This window comes from Myotis nattereri, assembly GCF_964212035.1.
Source record: "Myotis nattereri genome assembly, chromosome: 8".
Lineage (NCBI taxonomy): Eukaryota > Metazoa > Chordata > Mammalia > Chiroptera > Vespertilionidae > Myotis > Myotis nattereri.
Window position 1 is genome coordinate 9,235,978 of NC_138083.1, and position 18,361 is coordinate 9,254,338.

At 50.9% G+C, this 18,361-nt stretch overlaps 1 protein-coding gene across 4 annotated transcripts in view; it reads right to left on the minus strand.

Annotated features, from left to right (window-relative positions):
• Nucleotides 1-2,273: 2,273 nt before the first annotated feature.
• DOK5 (docking protein 5) overlaps nucleotides 2,274-18,361 on the minus strand; it is a 134,038-nt gene continuing 117,950 nt past the window's right edge. For all 4 annotated transcript variants that reach the window (XM_081097122.1, XM_081097121.1, XM_081097124.1 and 1 more), the window contains exons 7-8: nucleotides 10,857-10,977; nucleotides 2,274-2,748 (exon numbers count right to left, since the gene is read on the minus strand). In XM_081097122.1, the coding sequence (XP_080953248.1) occupies nucleotides 2,684-2,748; nucleotides 10,857-10,977 (186 nt within the window). In that variant the 3' untranslated portion in view covers nucleotides 2,274-2,683. The remainder of the gene's footprint in view (nucleotides 2,749-10,856; nucleotides 10,978-18,361) is intronic.

The following is an 18,361-nucleotide window of genomic DNA, read 5'->3' on the forward strand; positions in this document are numbered from 1 at the left end:
CCAAGTAAGGTAACCTTAAGTCCTCATCCGTGCTTTGCTTTCAGCCGCATCTTCTGTCTTGAGACCTCTACCCAAGCCCGTCTTTGGAGCGCTCCTAACCAGCTTTTGTTTGGCACTGCCCATATCAAGACGATGTAGGCTCAAATAAACTCTTACAATTTTTTAATGTGCCACGGTTTACCTTTGAACAGAGCTCAGAAATGTTGGGCACATTCTTCAGATTATTAAAACTCCTTAAGGCTCAGTTTCCTCATCTGTAAAATGGGAACAATAATTACACTGACCTTCTAGAGCTGTTGTGGGGATCTAATAAGATGACACAAGCAAGGCACCTGGAATAGTACTGAATGGAACATAGAAGCTATGTGGATAATCTAATAGAACCCCAACTTGTGTGTGTGTGTGTGTGTGTGTGTGTGTGAATGTTTCTTTTTTTAAAAGTCCTAAGAGAGGATCGACTTGTAGTTAACCATACTCAGCATCATTTCTTTACACCTTCATTAGCTTTAGACTTGCTTCAGCAAGTCTGACTTTCCTTAAAATTATCATTATTTCTTTAATTCCATTTTCTTTATCTACTTCTTCAACTTAATCCCCCACGTGGGCTGCCAAGGCCCTGGACTCAGGGAGGACCTCTTAAGAGACAACTTTAGAAGAAAATAAGAGTCAGGCAGAGTCAGGAAAAGGAACAGTAAGTGAATTATCAAATGTGTGTGCAGAATCACATCTTTGCAAGATGAATAGGTATGCACCTGGGAGGAGGAGGAGGAGGAGGAGTGGATATGGAAAGTTGCTAAAACGCAAATGTGTTCCAGCCGAGCCATTGGCACCAAACCATTTCCATATCCTTAATCTACAAATGGATTCTTAGCTCAGTGCAACCCTCCTTTCCCCCATATTTCTGCCCCCCTCCCCCCCTGAAAAACCCATCCTGACCATGCGTGTTCTTGGAAGTCCCAGGTAACTCTGATCCAGGAGGTTGTTAGCTGGGCAAGCTCGGATTTTAGCAGGGCCTTTGGGACTTTGTGAGTCAATCTCTATTGGGGGAAGTTGTATACTTTTTGAAAAAAGCACAACTGAAAATAATCTTTTTGCCCTGGTTGGGAAGCTCAGTTGGTTAGAGTGTCCTCCTGATACACCAAGGTTGTGCATTCAATCCCCAGTGAGGGTACACATGAGAAGCAACCAATGAATGCATAAATAAGTGGAACAGCAAATCAATGTCTCCTCTCTCTCTCTCTCTCTCGCTCTCTCTCTCTCTCTCATCAATTAAAAAATAGAAAATAAACCTTTTTAACGGCTCTTTCTTGAAACTAACAAAATTGTATTTTTTTTTCTAGAAAACACAAGATAATATTCTCTGGTGAAAAATCACCATTTTGGAAGGGCCTAGCCCTGTGCCTTGGTGCTGAGAAAATATATAATCACTATTAATTTGCCTCCTTTAGAAAGACCTCTATCCCTAGGATGGAAATTGATTCGTCTATCCATTCATTCAACGTGTATTTCTCAAGCGTGAGTTGAGCCAGGCACCGCCCTAGGTCCGGGAAACAGGAACGCCAGCTGTAGAAGGGAAAGTGCAGCCCACCCAGGCCAACTTGACCTTGAGAGATGCCACGAGCACTCTTAAAAAACATAATGTCCCATGCAACACACTTAGACTAAAAACTACTCATTGCGCATCTGAAACTCAAATATAACGGGTGTCCTGTGTCCTCTATTTTACCTGGCAAGGCCACCGTGAACAGGAGACAGATACCTGGCCTGCTCTCTCTCCAGCCTGAGGCGCCCACAAGAATCAACCCCCCCCCCCCCTCGTGGGAAAACCTGGGGGAAAGAGTCGCCCCTGGGGCCCATGGAGCAGCCGCCCTGAATGGTCAGGGCAACCTTACTTCCTTGTCGAACTCTCTGCAGTTAAGGTCCTCGGAGACAGGTCCCCGGGCTCCAGCCAGCACAGCCCCGAGCTGGCAGGTGCTCTGACCAGTTTAATGAAGGAGAGTGATGCCCAACCGTGCTCAGGGTGAAGAATGCGCTTTTATTTTGAAACGGGTGATGAAGGTACTTCAAACAAAAGGAAGGCTTGGAAAAAGGCAAGGGGGACAGTTGTGTGAGAAACGTTCACCCCATAAAGAACACTCCAGGGTCCTTAACAGAATAAGTGAGAGTGAGCGGAAGCCCTGGTTTAAACTAACTGGCGACATAGTGAAATGCAGTCGCCGGTAGCTAACCAGACCGACCAGGTTTGAGTAACCCAGGCACTGAGGACACACAGGTAACAAATAACGGAGGGCATTTTATTGTCAGTGCCAACTGTGACACAACTGAGACACAGAGGGGAAATCACAAGGACCACGAAAGGACTGAGAAGTGCAGGGGACAGGGATCGACCATAGAAAATCACGTGTGGGTTGACTCCTTTCTGTCCGGCTGTAAAAGAAGTCGGAATCTGTAGAGCATGTTTCAATCACGCTAAGGGGGCTTGATTTTTTTTTTTTTTTACAAAAGGAAAGAACCAAGGGCAGAGAAAGAGAGAAAGACAAGGATAGTATTGCAGTTTCCCAGTGACCACACGACCAGGCAGGGCCCGGAGCTTCCTTCATCCTTCTCGCCGCCGTCCCATGACCTCCGGTGGATCCGTGCAGACGCCTCCCACGCGTGTCACTCACGTGCTGGGCAGTCGCTGTCAGTGCTCGGGGCGGTAGGCGGGGAAGGTCTCTGTCCGATGAAGCTTCAGAGGACTGGCGACATCTTTTCCAAAAAGAATGTGAGAACAGCGGTTACATACGTGTCCAGAAAGCCCACCTCCAGATTAGCTAGCAACACGTGTCTATGGAAGAGAAGTAAGTATCATGGTCCCCACTCACAGTGATTTGCAAATAAGACTCATGGGAGATGACATCATTAACATATCATTTGCATGTGGCCTTTGCCTGGGGCTATAATCAGATAACTGATTATTTTCCTTTCTCATTAACTCACAGGGTATTTAGGAAAAATGAGATGGAATCATGGGACTGTGAAAACTTGATGAGCACATTCTTTGTAAACCTGACCAGAAGTAAGACAAGTTTATACTTATAACCAGGAAAACTCGCTGCAAAGGAGGACTTCTTAAAACCCATTTGATCTTTATGATTTCAGGGTGAGGTTCCAACCAAGAAAGATGAGAAATCAGGAAGTTAAACACGCAAGGCCACGGTCAGCCCTCTGCGACATGGGCGTGGCAAACTTCTTCCACGCAGACCCAGGTGCTACATGCTTAGATTTCACAGGCTGTGCACTGGTCTCATGGCAGCTCTGCTGTCTATAGTGCGAAGGCAGCCGCAACTACCAGGGATCGAAGGAGTGGGCGTCGATGTGCCGTACATCTCTGTTCCGCTAATCAGAGAGCAGCTGCAATCCCCCCAGCCAGCCCTAGTTTGCCAGTATCTGCAGAGATAACTGGATTTCATAGAAAACGAGAGATTTTACTGCCGCCTGCTGGTTAAGGTTACCCAGACCCAAGAAATGCACACTGTGGGCAGGGAAAGGTCAACCTGAGCAGAACAAGCCTGGCCTGGAGCAGGGCACTCCCGGGAGCCAGAGGCAGGGGTCAAGCCTGCACCATCCCAGAGAGAGAGCACCGCAGCTCCACGGGCACGCTGCCCGCCCGCTCACTCAGAACCACGCTGTGTTCAAGCCCTGGCCACACAGGAACATTGATGGAGCCCGGGGGCTTGCTCATTCCCCATTTATTTCATGCCCACAAATAGCTCTGCCTCCGGCCGACCTCATGCCAAGCCCGTTTGTGCCTCCTCCCGAGACGGTCCAGGACGAAAGGAAACCCCATGGGTCTGCTGAGCCGTGAGGTCGCAACCCCCCCAAAAAAGGAAACAAATCACGGAGTCGGTATCCGCGTGCCTCAAGTGTGCACCGGGAGAGAGTTATCTAGCCGGTCAGGTGGTCCCTGGCACTCAGCAGCAGGGATTAGTACAGAACCCTTGAACTTTAGAACACCCTGCATCCCTTCTTCCAGCCTCCCAGCCATCACGAATGCGGATTCTATTCCCTTTGCCTACACACGTACACACATGCAATAGGTGGTGCATGGTGTTCATGAGGTTACAAGAATCCAGGTCTAGCTTTGTAACGGCCTGGTAACATGTCCCGCAGGAAGCAGCCAGCGTGCGACAGAATTAACGCAACAGCCATGTCCTCCCTCAGATGCAGAGCCTCTCTCTGTACCGTCAACGGCAGCTCCGTAGGCTCCGGGTCTGCGAGGACAGCGACTGATGGCATCCACCTGGGGTCAAGCCGACTGAAAGCACCTGCGGCCTCTGCCGTGGGCTCCCGGCGTCTCTCCAGCTGCTGTGAACACTGCTTAGCTCAAAGCCAGGAGCTGGATGGAAAGATTCTCTCCATTCTTCACAGTTCGTGGAACGGTCACAGGCTGGCACTGCCCTGGGCCCCACCTGGGCGCAGCCCCGCTCTCTGGCCTGGGCAGGTCAAGGCACATTGAGATGTGCTTGCCACTGTTTACATCCCTGTGGACTTCCCAGGAAGGGGCTCATTTCCCTGCTCTGCTGGAGAACGGAAGGTGGTGCTGGCCTGGATTCTGCCCCCGCGCACAGCATGGCGGACCAGAGGGGACGCAGCTGCCCCTTGCAAAGGAGGCATGCGGTTCACCAGGGCCCGCTGCCCCCCTTCTGCCCTGACCCTTTTGGGATGGCCCCGGGTGCCTATAGACAGGCAAGTTTCAGAGCCTGGTTTCTTTGTCATCTGCTCACGATCGCTCAAGTCTTAATCTGTCTTCCGTCTTAAATGCTGCATGCACGATGACAGCGACTGGGCTAGAACTGATTGAAACCCAACGTTAACTTCTCCAAAGCAGCCACATACTCCAAGAATCTGTGGTCCTTACAACACGTATGTAAACCACGTGGAGGAGCCAGTCCTATGGCGGTGATATTTCCATAGCAGGCACATGCCTGTGAGACATCCATGGCGGCAGAATGTCTACCACAGACAAGGCCCCCTGGTAAAAGAAGTAGCCTGGACTAGTGTCGGAACCCTGGAGTTCATGCCACCCCCTCTGCTCACTAGTCATGTGATCATGAGCAACTACTTGAACTCCAAGCATCTGGGTTTCTGCCTTCATTGAAACAGAGACGGTAGTCCTGTTCTTGCCAATTCAAACTGTCGCTGGGAGAAGCCAACAGCACCCGGCTGCCTGCTAGCGCCCCTATGCACCAGCCGCGCTGCCTGCTCTCTGCTCTTTGAACCTCCCAGCTGGCTTCTGTCTCAGGGCCTTTGCACTTGCTGCCGTCACTAGGGAGGCCAATTCTCCCTCACCCTCAGTATGGCTGCCTCTTCTCAGACATCAGGTCTTGGGAGAAATGCCACAGCCTCCTGTGACCACCTGGTCTAAAGAGGCCCCTTTATCATCGCCCCTTCCCCCCAAATCAACAGCTACACTTCACTATTCTCTGTTACAAACACCTTCTTTTCAAAGTGACATGTGTCAAATTTGAAATTAAATATATTTAATTATTGGCAATGATCTTTTTTGGACTATAAGCTCTAGGAGGGTGGAAACATACCTATCTAGTAGCCCCAGCATATCTCCACCACCTCGCTCAGTGCTTGGCACAAAGGAGGTGCTCAATAAACACTTACTGACTAGATCAGTGAGTGAGTGAATGAATAGAGAGGTGAAAACCTCAACTACTTACTAGATCGGGGATCTCGGACACATTAGGAACGCTTCTAATTTTCAGGTTCTTCCCAACTGGTGGGAATAACATACTCTCAGGGGCTGTTTTAAGGATGAAATCAGATCACATGTCTTAAATGCCTCATGCAACACAGTAGGTCTTCGAGAAAGGGTTGCTTTCATAAAGATACTCACGGAGAATGTCTTGTCTCCCTTGTAAAGAGCAAACCTGGCCTTTCACGAGTGGATATGTTAATGTTTGTTTATGTGAAAAAGGAAAGAGGGGCTTCATACTCAATAAATTTGCACATGTCTGCTTTAAACAAGGCTAAACAGATTCGTTACTGCAAGACATCACAGAGCCTTGAAAATGCTGACCTGCATGCTGAACCTTGGAAAAGAGAATGAACACGGAGCATGTCCCCCAGACTTATTGGGCATCAGTACTGCTAGCGGGGAGGGTGAAGACGACACAGAACACAACTGGTAAAAAACAAGTCTGTGTTACGTTGTGCAGTGCATTCCTAAAAGAACCTCCTGAGTGCAGTTTCATGAGAAACCTCCTTGACATGTTGATTCTATATGTTCCTGAACATAGAAGAGAATTTCTACATGGACCCTGGAAAATGGGATGAGAGAAGGTGTGATAGTGGGTTAAATACATCTTACTGTGTGTGGCATGCATCAGAAACAGTAATAATAAAGTGGCAATTCCAAGGTCAACCAGAAGGTGGTGCCAAAGGACTAGATTTAGGGAGGAAATGAAAAATTTCTCAAATCAGATAAATTCCCCCATAAGGGTTAGTATAATCTCCAAGATTACACCAGCCAGAGAAATTACAACTCATAAATACCAGCAAAACAAGAAGGAACTATGTACCACTCAATTTTAACATGTGGCACACACAGAGCCATAATGTCATTAACTTTTTCTAATTTCTCTAATTCATAATGTCACTAATTTTTTCCAGGGGTGAAGAAGGCAAATGGTATAGCTGGAAAATAGATAAACTTAATTCCATTTATTTGCCATGGAAATTGCCATCCCTGATAACCAAGATAATTTTAGATAGTCTGTGAACAATATATGTTGTTGTTTTTTTTAATTTTCGAGAGAGAGGAAGAGAGATTTGTTGTTCCACTTATCTATGCATTCACTGGTTGATTCTTGTATGTGCCCTGACCAGGGATGTAACCTGTAACTTTGGGGGTATCAGGACAACACTCTAACCAACTGAGTTATGTGCCCAGGGCAATGACCAATATTTTTATAAGGGAACGAGTTACTGGTAAATTGTGTCCCATACAACACAGACCACACATTGACACTGTCTCAAGGAATACCGGCAACTAAAGCGCAATCCACAAGGTAAAGTGAAAGGGTCAAATCTACATAGAACACACAGGTGAGGAGCTACCTCAGCAAACATGGGTACAAATTAAATAGCAACATGAAACACATTTAGGCAAATTCCTGCACAAGTAGCAGAAGTGTGTGAAAACGAATCACTGGGTGAAATAACCAATACAACATCTACAGCAAACACACACTTGTGAAGCAAGGCCCCCCCTGCCCTCACGCACAGGAGCAGCCCGAGATCAGAGGCAATTTCAGGGAGTGCTGCTGGGCAGGCAACACAGGAGAAAGGTAAGGATTCTAATAAAAAGCTGTATGTTCAGTGAAGAGCACCTTCGGCAGCAAAAAAGCCAACAGTAAAAATTTTCATTACGGTCTCCAGAGCCTGCAGTTGTCGCCCACAGAGCCGGACAAGCATCGTCTCTGCAGGATCCCAGGCACTTACTCTCCCTCCCCCACTGACTCCACCAGAAGCTGAGCTACCCGTCTCTCCAAATGACTGTTCTGTGCTCCTTTGAAACATCTGGACCCATGAACTTGAACCTGACTTTACAGGAATAGCTCATTACTTTTGAGTGATGGGTGAAAGGATAATAAAACATAAACCTAACCGGACAGGGATGAAAGCCGGACTTCCGTGCGACGCTGGTTGGTTTGTGGCCTGTATCTTTGATACAAACAACTTCGGGAGCTCCTGGAAGAGGGTGCACTTCTTTCTCGGCCGTGATGGTTTGCATCTCGGCTCCATGCCACAGGGGATGCCGCCACGTCTCTCGTCTTGGAATTGGTGGATTAAGAGTCTTTGAGGGTCACCCCGGACCTGTCTGCTATGCATGGGCCTCCCAACCACCAAAGGCGGCTCTGTGCATGGAGGTACATTTGCAAATTGTATTGTTGTTGTTAAAAAAAAACTGTGACTGTGTGCTGCCAAACAGATGTATCCAGATGTAAACCCTGTGGGGGTAGTCATAGATACCCTGGGTGCACATAAGCCATATGCTTACAGTACCTAAAACATCCTCCTTCAATTTAAAAAAGATTTTAAAAAACATTACTATATTATTATACATTCAGAAACCTGAGAAGACCCTTTGCCTGAAATGATTGCTCAGGAATGTGCACTTATGTTGGTTAAGGATAGTTGGATTAGCCAGAGATCAGAAAGTGAGCGTGCTCTTTATACATTTTCTGTCCAGATTGTCCCGAGGATTTCGGAACTCTGGGATATTGGCTAATAAATTCAGAAACTGCAACTTATTTAAGTGCTCCCTCCCTCTCAGGGCATCTTTGCAGACACGGTGTCCTAGGGAAATGATTCATGCACACTGTATCTCAGGACTTAAAGCAATTTCCTCTCTATGACGCCTACATCACCTTGGTTCTCCACTTCCTTTTGCATTCCAGACACCTGGAATCTAAGAAGATGTTTCCTTTGTGTAAAGATTGTGTAGGTATATGTAGAAAGTCAGGCTATACAGCCATTCAAGAGGTTTATGTGAGTATAAGTTCATATGCTTTGTCTTATTGCATATTGGAAAAATATAATTGTTATAACAGCTTAAAAGACAATGAAATACACTTAAAAATAGCTGCATTTAAGTAGAAGAGACTGAACAAAATTGAATATATAGTGTAAGTGGCACATGTAGGGCAATGCTGAGATGATGGAACTCAGACATTGAAGCATCTCTGAAGATGATACAGAGCAGATGGCAGTTGTGCCAACCTGACCTCGCCCGACTCTGCGTGTGACCCTAGCAGGTGAGCGCATCTGTCAGCTGTTTAGCAGTGCAGCCGCTCGCTCAGGCACCCAGCACTCAGTGGTGTTTCTGAGCACCTACCAGGTACCGTGCTCCCTGCTAGTGACAGAGACTGAAGGCATAAGGACTAAAATGCAATCGCCTCGGTGCCCTCTTCACTCACACACGGCTGCTCCGTGCCAGGTGACGGGAGAACAAGTGATGAAGGCGAAGGAAGGCCCGGCTCCCCTGCCGCCTGGGCACACTGCCTCCTGCAGGAGCTGGCCGCGAGCCAGAGGCCCACAGTGCATACGAAGTGGAAACTGATAAGGGCAATAGGAGAGCGAGTGAGTCACGTCACCAGAGATGCCGGCGCTGGTGATGATAAAGTCTGGGAGCCCTGGAGAGGGACCCGGAAGAGCCCCTGGGGAGGAATGGCCAGCGGGAGGGGCTGGGGGTGGCCGGTGACCAGGCTCGGGGGGCAGGCACCTGACCTGAGCCCACTGTTCCCCAAGGTCACCGCTCACTGTGGAACTGAGGGGCTCGGCAAGCACCTCCTCTGAGAGAGGCGCCGTCCAGCGTGTGCCCTCTGGGTTCTGGCCTCTTGCCCCCCATCAGAGAAGTTCTCCATCAGGGTACCCCAGCCTCTCTATTCACAAATGGTACGTGCACAGCTGCTCTTACTGACCATCAACATAAAAAGCTGCATCTGAAGGAGAAAACGCTGACCCCCTCCCGCACCTGGTTCGGAGACCCCGGCTTTGGAAGGGCTTTGGAAGAGGGGCATCTCAGGATCTGCTTAGAGGTGCAGCAGAGTCCGCACCCAGGACTCCGCCCTCCAGCAGGTTCCTAAGCTGAGAGCCACCTGGAGGCTTGTTAACGCGGGGATGGTCTCCATCCTCAGAGTCCCTGACTCCTCAGGTCTGGGAGGGGCCCAGAGATCTAAGCTTCCAGCAGGTTCCCCAGGAACGCGGGCGCTGTCTGTGCTCAACCCACCGGACCCCCTGGCACCTGATGACGTGCACACTGCTCAGCCACAGCCTCCGGCTCAGTCTCTGCACTGTGAACAGTTTCCCCTGGACATTGAGGCAGACGTGGTGCCTCGGGAGTGAGGTCCTGATGGGCCCTGGCACCAGAGGAAGGGGCTACCAGCCTGGCACCCAGCAGCAGTGAGTGGAGCAGAGCGCCCTCCGCAGGGCTGCCCGTGCTGGCACCCTCACCCACGGCGGTCCTCCCTCCCGCACAGTCTCCCTCCCGCACACCGGCTCCCACACAGGCTCCCGCACACCGGCTCCCGCACACAGGCTGGCTCCCGCACACAGGCTGGCTCCCGCACACAGGCTCCCGCACACCGGCTCCCGCACACCGGCTCCCGCACACAGGCTGGCTCCCGCACACAGGCTCCCGCACACCGGCTCCCGCACACAGGCTGGCTCCCGCACACAGGCTCCCGCACACCGGCTCCCGCACACCGGCTCCCGCACACAGGCTGGCTCCCGCACACAGGCTCCCGCACACCGGCTCCCGCACACCGGCTCCCGCACACAGGCTGGCTCCCGCACACAGGCTCCCGCACACCGGCTCCCGCACACCGGCTCCCGCACACAGGCTGGCTCCCGCACACAGGCTCCCGCACACCGGCTCCCGCACACCGGCTCCCGCACACAGGCTGGCTCCCGCACACAGGCTCCCACACACAGGCTCCCGCACACAGGCTCCCGCACACAGGCTCCCACACACAGGCTCCCGCACACCGGCTCCCGCACACCAGCTCCCACACACAGGCTCCCGCACACAGGCTCCCGCACACTGGCTCCCGCACACAGGCTCCTGCACACCGGCTCCCGCACACAGGCTCCCGCACACAGGTTCCCGCACACCGGCTCCCGCACACAGGCTCCCGCACACAGGTTCCCGCACACCGGCTCCCGCACACCGGCTCCCGCACACAGGCTGGCTCCCGCACACAGGCTGGCTCCCGCACACAGGCTCCCGCACACAGGCTCCCGCACACAGGCTCCCGCACACAGGCTCCCACCACAGTTCCCAGGCAGTCGCCCGCACTCACCCTGCAGGCGGTAGAGCTGGCCTGTGCTGTGCTGCCGGGTGATGTGCTGCCAGTAGGCGCTGCGGGGCAGGGGCACCATGGTGCTCAGCGAGGCGGCCCGCTCGCTCATCTTCATCTGCAGCTGTCAAGGCAAGAACGGGGTGTCAGCGACGTGACTGAGCGGGACCTGACCGCCCGCGGGAACGCAGAGACCTGACCTCCAGACCCCTGGAGGCGACTCCCGTCTCCATCGCTCAGCACCTGGCCAACGCGTACGCACATGCACACACACTGGATGCGTGGCCACTGCGAACCAGAGGAAGGCAGATTTAGCCAATGAAAAGGACGGCCTGCCTGTTGTGACCCTGCACTCCACTGCTCTAGGGAAATCCATCAGTGCTCACTGGAGAAGCCACCTGGGCTATGGGAGCGCTCCGGGAGATGGACCTGCTTAGCATTTGTCCAGCACAGACCGGGTACAGGAACAAATGGGGATATTATTATTATTACTATTAATTGCAATACCCATTTGAAGATTTTTTAAAGAAAACCCCCTGCTTATCATGAGTCATCAGCATGGAAGTTCCAGGTATAATATCTGTACTGTGAGGGAAGCCTGGGTCCTGGGTGCCAGAGGGAAGCCAGTGCCAGCAGCCGGTGGAAGGAAGGCCTACTCTTGCACAAATTTCATGCATAGGGCCTCTGGTATATATATAAAAAGCTAAAGGACCATCTGACCGTCAGACCAGCCAGTACCTATGATGCGCACTGACCACCAGGGGGCAGACGCTCAATGCAGGTGCTGCTGAGCTGCAGTGCCTTGGCAGCACTGGTTCTCGGGTGACGTGACAAACCCAGAACCAGAGAAGAGGGAGCCCTATTCCTTGTGGGGGCTGGGTGATTCCACCTTCAGCGGTGGGTTATGTTGTTCCTGGGGCACTGTTGGTCCTGAATCTGGTTTACTGCACCCTTGCGTTTGCGTTCCACACCCTGTACGGCAGCATCATTGCAGAGTGCCCTTGGGACCCCTCAGGGGATGCTAGAGAGCTGATTTCGGCCAGATCCCCCTGGCCAGGCCAAGGGACCCCACCTGCCAGAGGGACCCCACTCACTCCACAGACACCTTGCCTTTCGAGTCACAGCATCACCCCAAGTGCACCACCCCAAGGAGGAACTGTGGGTTGGCTCCAGGGCGTGTCTGGCCTGTCTCGCCCAGTCCTGCCCCGCCAGCCACCACCCAGGACTGCCTGCATTAGTCCCTGCACCGGAGCCAGCACCATGAGCCGGAAGATCCAAGTATGAGCTTTCTTTTTCTTCCCCCCCAACGCCCCCCACCCCCCACCCCCTGCACTGCCACTCTGCAGACGCCCTTTGAGCCATGGCACCACCCCAGGAATTCTAATTAATTTTCTTTCAACATGCACTAATCCATGCACTGGGCCACTAGTAAAGAGATAATATTTAATAGAATAAGAATGTAATCTAGGAAAAACACTTGGGAAAGAGCCACCACTTTACTCACGACCTGACCATGGATGAGTCTGCAGCCCAGCGCTCTGGCTGTGCTTTTAGAAGCTTGTTGAGGAGGAAGTGGCAACCACGTCATGTTTCAGAGAGACCCTTACGAGGCCTGCGCTCTCTTTCTCTCTCAACCCTTTGAACAAACAGCTCAGTTGATGAAAGGAGCGTTCCGTCTTCGGAGAAGAAATGATGAAAAGTCTTATTTCACGCAAAAATGTCTGAATTCTCAAGAGTGAGAAGCCCGAGGAAGTGATTTGGTGACACGTTGAAGAGCAAAGTGTCAGCCTCATTTTTCTTTATCGTTGCAAGTAACTCTGATGCGGGATTCCAACAGCTATCGCAGGGGCTCGCACAGGCCCCACGCAGGCCACTGGCGGGAGTGGAAATTAACACTCCATTTGGAAGGAGTTAAAATTGGGTAACCTGGGGTATCTCTTCCATTTTTTTAAACCTGATACGCTTTTATATAGTTTGATTTTCCTTTTAAATAAATACAGTGCTTTCACATTCAAAAGGAAAAATAAAAATTACCCCGACCATAATATGCTTAAGTAGAGTTATTTCTGCTATAATGTGATAAAACATTCCTGGGGAAAAATTCCCGTTTTGAAAATTGTTGGGGAAATCAGGTTATGGGAAGATCATTCAAAACATATGCCCATTTATCACCAAAGTCACTGTCACTCTGGGAGGCAGCCGGAGGTTGGCAGGTCACAGGAACTAGAGAAAATGCAGGAGAATATCTGGTTGAAAATGCTGGCTGAGAAGTCCAGGCTATAGAGACAGGAGAGACTCTACCCCAGCAGTGGGTGCTGGAGCCCGTGTAGCCACGTGAAGGAAGGATGCCCCAGGCTACCTCTAGTCCCCAGCAGGCTGCGGGTGCTTGCGGCCACACTGTCCGCAGCTGCCATTTCTAAGTATTGGACAGTTCAGATGTGCACAGCCCAGGGAGAGGAAGTGAGCCATTCACGGGGAGCCATGAGGATGGTCCGTGGAAGGGAGTCAGCTGTGAGTCAGAGCAGTCAATGTAAACATGTAGGAATAAGACTGGTAGGATAATGGGGGCGGGATGAGGAGGGGCAACAAACACACAACTCTAGACCCAGGAAACAATGTTGTTGAATGCTCTGTTCACTGATGTGTTCTCAAGCTCCCAGAGCCTGGTAGACAGTAGATGCTCAATAAATATTGTTGCGTGAAAGAATGAATCCAGCCAATGGTGTGGGAGAGCTTCTCAAACAGCTTGCAAAAGCCCACTGGGCCACGTTTCAGGAATTTTGTGAGTGCAGGCTGTTCAATACAGCCATCATTAAATATTAAGTTATATAAACTTACAGTTGAATAAATATATGTATATACTCATGTGTGTATACACACAAAGCTCACTTCCTAGTTCTCTCACTAGCCTATGCTCCTGAGGTCATGATGTTGACCGTGGTCTCATGGGCTCCTCTGTCCCCATCGGGGTCTGTGGTCTCAAACCCCAAAACTGTCATCACTATGATGCAGTCCGCCTGGCCCTGCAGGCAATGAATCTGCGATTCTTCCTCTAAGTCAATTCTCCCACTGACAGAGACAAGGGAAGCAGGGGGAAGATTCCGAATTCGCTGACTTAAGAATCGGAACCTAAATTTTAGGACTCCCTAGTTTGGGGCAAGCAGCCAACATAGAAACAGACACATGAGCCACTGCCTACAGAACCTCGGCCGACTCCCCTCAGCCGACAGCCTCCTCCTTCCCCAGCTTCCCTAACAACCTTCTGTGGCTCGCAGCACCCTCAGGCTCACAGCCAAAGCTTCCTAGAATGGGGTCCTCTGATCCTGCTATCCCTCCAGTCACATGGTCCAAAACACACCCAGGCCCAGCCAGCTCCAGCACCGTGGCACCCACTCTCACACCTTCCTGCTCCCCAAGCCCGAGAGCCGTCCCCACTGGTCACCTGGCTGCACCCATCTCCCCTTGGGGTCAGCTCAGGGAGCACCTCCCCTGGACATTTTCCTGATATCTCTCCTCCTTTAATGGCATCAGGCGCTCCTAGCAGACCCCACAGAGGCCTGTTCTTACTCTGACCACTGACTGTCTTGTGTTGGCGCTACACCAGCCTGCATCCCACTACAGCCATGAGCTCCTGGCAGGCGGGGACCATACCTCTACTCTCTGTATCCCCGGCACCTACCGAGGGCCTCCAGAGGCTTAGCAAACGGGGCATGGGTGGATGGATGGATGGATGGATGGATGGATGGATGGATGGACTGACTGACAAATGGCCCCAGCCTTTGCCCACGCAGCAGGGAATACTTTTCAGAAATAAATCCTAATGAGCCCAACCCATGAGAAGCCCTGTGAGCCCGGGGCTGAAGCCTCGGGTCCAGGTTAAAGCGCACGTGGCCAGCCCTGGCTTCATGGACGTGGGAATACGGCTCTGCCTCGTTCTATTTTGCCATGTGAGTGCTGCACAGCAGTGCGCCTTGGGGAGCCCTGCTCTGTGCACAGGCACGTGGGGTAGGACCGTCCCTGGCAGGGAGGGCAGCTCTGCATTTACCCATTCCATTAGCAGTGTCAGCGCAAGATCCCACCAGAGAGGAGATCAAGGCTTCCTGAAAGTCTAATACTCAGACTGCAGCCCAACCAGCGAGGCACGCAGGCCTCTTCCTAACCAGCCACGTGACTCCTGATCTCCCCAGTGGCCTAAATCAAAGGAGCTAACTGACTGGGTTGTTTTTATTGATTGATTGATGAGAGAGACAGAGACACAGAGAAAGATAGAGTTTGTTGTTCCACTTATTAATGCATTCATTGGTTGATTTTTGTTTGTGGCCTGACTGGGGATAGAACCCACAACCTCAGCATATCAGGAGGATGCTCTAACCCACTGGGCTACCTGGCGAGAGCTGACTGACTGGGCTTTGAAAGCACAAAGATCGCTGTGCTCACAGGCAGGGAACGTGACCATAGGGTCAGAGACCCGCGTTCCTGTTTAGGTTTTTCTCCGTGAGCTGTGGCATGGGACCCATGCGCCCCTTCTTTGAGCCTGAAAGTCTCCTTTCTCACAGCACTTCCCTTCTAAGGAGACAGATAATTAAACTAAATAAATAAAAGTGATCAGATTAGCATCAATAGCAGTGCGGTCCTGATCCATGTGACAACACGTGTGAACCCAAAGCATGATGCTGAGTGAAGAAGCCACACACAAAAGGCCACACATGTGTGATCCCATGCATAGAAATGTCCACAGGGCAAGTCCAGGGAGAGAGGCTAAATCAGTGCTGCCTGAGGCGGGTGATGGCGAAAGGGCACGGGTTTCCCTTTGGGGTGAGGAAATGCTCTGGAACTGACTACGGGGATGCTTTCATCACTCTGAATATAGGCCAATGCTCTAACCACTGAATCACCAGCCAGGACGTAACATTTAAACTTGAGTGACAACTGACCAAAGCATGGACCCCATCATTATCACTGTCAACAGTGCAGACAGAGCCCTAATTGGCTTGGCTCAGTGGATAGAGCGTCAGCCTGTGGACTGGAGGGTCCCAGGTTCGATTTCGGTCAAGGACATGTACCTTGGTTGTGGCACATCCCCAGTAGGGGGTGTGCAGGAGGCAGCTGATCGATGTTTCTCTCTCATGGATGTTTCTAACTCTCTATCCCTCTCCCTCTCTGTAAAAAATCAATAAAATATATATATTTTTAAAAAGCAATGCAGACAGAGCTTTTTTAAGATGTCCCAATCCATGGAGAAAAAATCCTAATGAGCACGTGCAGAGCTTCTGAGCGAGACAAGGAAAACAAGCGCGCGCCACCCCCCCTCGCCACGCACCACTGGTCCCTGTCCTCCACGTCTGGCCTGGCTGACGCTATAGGCCGGAGACAAGGGCTGCGGAGCAGTGTGGAGTCTCAGCCACAGAACCACGCCACATCATCCTCTGGAATCTGACTGGTTCTGCAGCAGAGATTGTGTTTTTGGAAGCTGATCAGCACGACAGGAAGTAATGGTTCGCCGCTGCAGTCAATCACGAGCACCAGATGGCGCGTTCGAGATGTGGGTCTGGATCCATTCGGGAGCAAGCATCCATCATCACGACACAATAATTCCTAATTCCATCCTCCGACTCCAACTTCCACAGGCTGCTCCTTCAAAGTGACTCAAGGGGGGGTCTCTGCCACAGCAACTTTGCATATGCAAGTCACATCGTCATTTCCCACCCACTCAACCTGATGAACAAGCAATGGCCCATGCAGCGGTCGCCAACCGGTGGTCCATGGACCACTGGTGGTCCGTGAGGTCCGAAAGATTGGCGATGGCTGGCTCAGGGTGGAGCTGAGTCAGAGCCTCGCCCACGCCTGGATGTCTGCTCAACCTGGGAGACTTCTAAAGCTTACCCAAGTCTGAGAGGCCTCTGAGAGCATATACAAGCCACACTACTGGCTGTGGGGTCTATGGGTAGGTGCGCGAGGGTGAGTCAGAAGGGACAAGTCAGTCCACGAGAGAAGAAATCACATTGAGCTCCAAAGAAACTAGTCTCTCGATGTCTCTGTCTCTCATTCCACCCAGAACTCAGCCGTCTCACTCACACCGCCCTCCAGTTGCATGACAGCGTCCATTTGGCTTCCTGAGCTATGTCCTCATGATCTGCCCACATATTCTCCTGTGAAAACAATACTGAAAATATCCTCTCCCTGTGCTTTCTGGGCTCCGGGTCGGTGGTTCTTCAGTTTCAGAGAAGGACTCCAATACCTCATGAGTAGTAAATGTGTTTTGAATCGCATCTTACAATACAGTGGGGCCTTGACTTACGAGTGTCCCGACTAACGAGTTTTGTGAGATACCAGCTGTCTCTCAGCCGATTTTTTGCATTGAGTTGACAGAGTAATTTGAATTAACGAGCTCCTTAACGAGCTCGGTCTCGGAACAAATTAAACTCGTAAGTCAAGGCCCCACTGTATTCGGTTTATTTACACAAAATCCAGACCAAACGTCTCCCTTAAAAGAGAACAATAGCATAGACAATAGTTTCTAAGAAGATAGAAAATTAAGCGTGTGTTTGTGGGCCACACAATCTGACGAATCTATGCTTCGGCGGTTTATCAAACACCCTGGTAAAGTGCTAGCAAGTAGATCTCGTCCGGTCGGGAGCTGGGAGTAATTTATGCCAGAACCACGCTCGCTGCACTTAGGAGGACTTGCCGCTTGATGAAGCAGGCTCCCTCAGTCAGTACAAACTGCACCCCATGCTAATTGCTGCGCTAGTGGCAGGAACCAATTCCTCACACAGCCATGCTGCTGTCCTTGATGGAGCTTTGTAATCATCTGGGGCAGCACTGGGGGTGAGAAGAGACTGTCCCAAGTGCAGGAGCCCCGCAGGCAGCTCTGCACCCGCTTCTGCCTCTGCTGGGCAGTGCGCGCCCTGCATGTTAGGGGAGGAAGGACATCCTGAAAGGATCTAGTTTTCTCCCATGAGAGCGCTTCCCATGTCCCTGGCTCTAACCACAGGAAACCCTGTACACATATCCTGCTGAACCCATCACCCCTGCCAGACTGCAAACACTACACTCAGGCCCCAGGTGCCCTGTGTTCTCCCTCCAATTTGGTTCCCACTGAGTCCAAGTCCTGGGCTATATGTCCCTGTCCTGACTCTTCACTTACTGATGCTAAGCCATGGAGCCTCAGCTTCCCCCTCTATCAAACGGACCTAATAACACTGCCAATAAAATGCAAAGTGTTCCCGCATTTTGGAAGGCAATGTAGCAATACTTATTTGAATTAAAAAAAAAATTCTTACACACTTTAATTCAGCAAGCCTACTCCTGAGTTTAGAAAATCCAGTTAAATAAAGTTTTTAGAAACTCAGTTAAATAAACAGTATATAAAGGCACATATATTTGTCTATTGCAGTATTGTTTATTCTTGGCAAAAAATTCTGATATTCCCATAGACAGGCTTAATAAATTAATTTTCCATTGAGACTCGGGAATATCACGCAGTGATGAAAAAGAATGAATAAGAC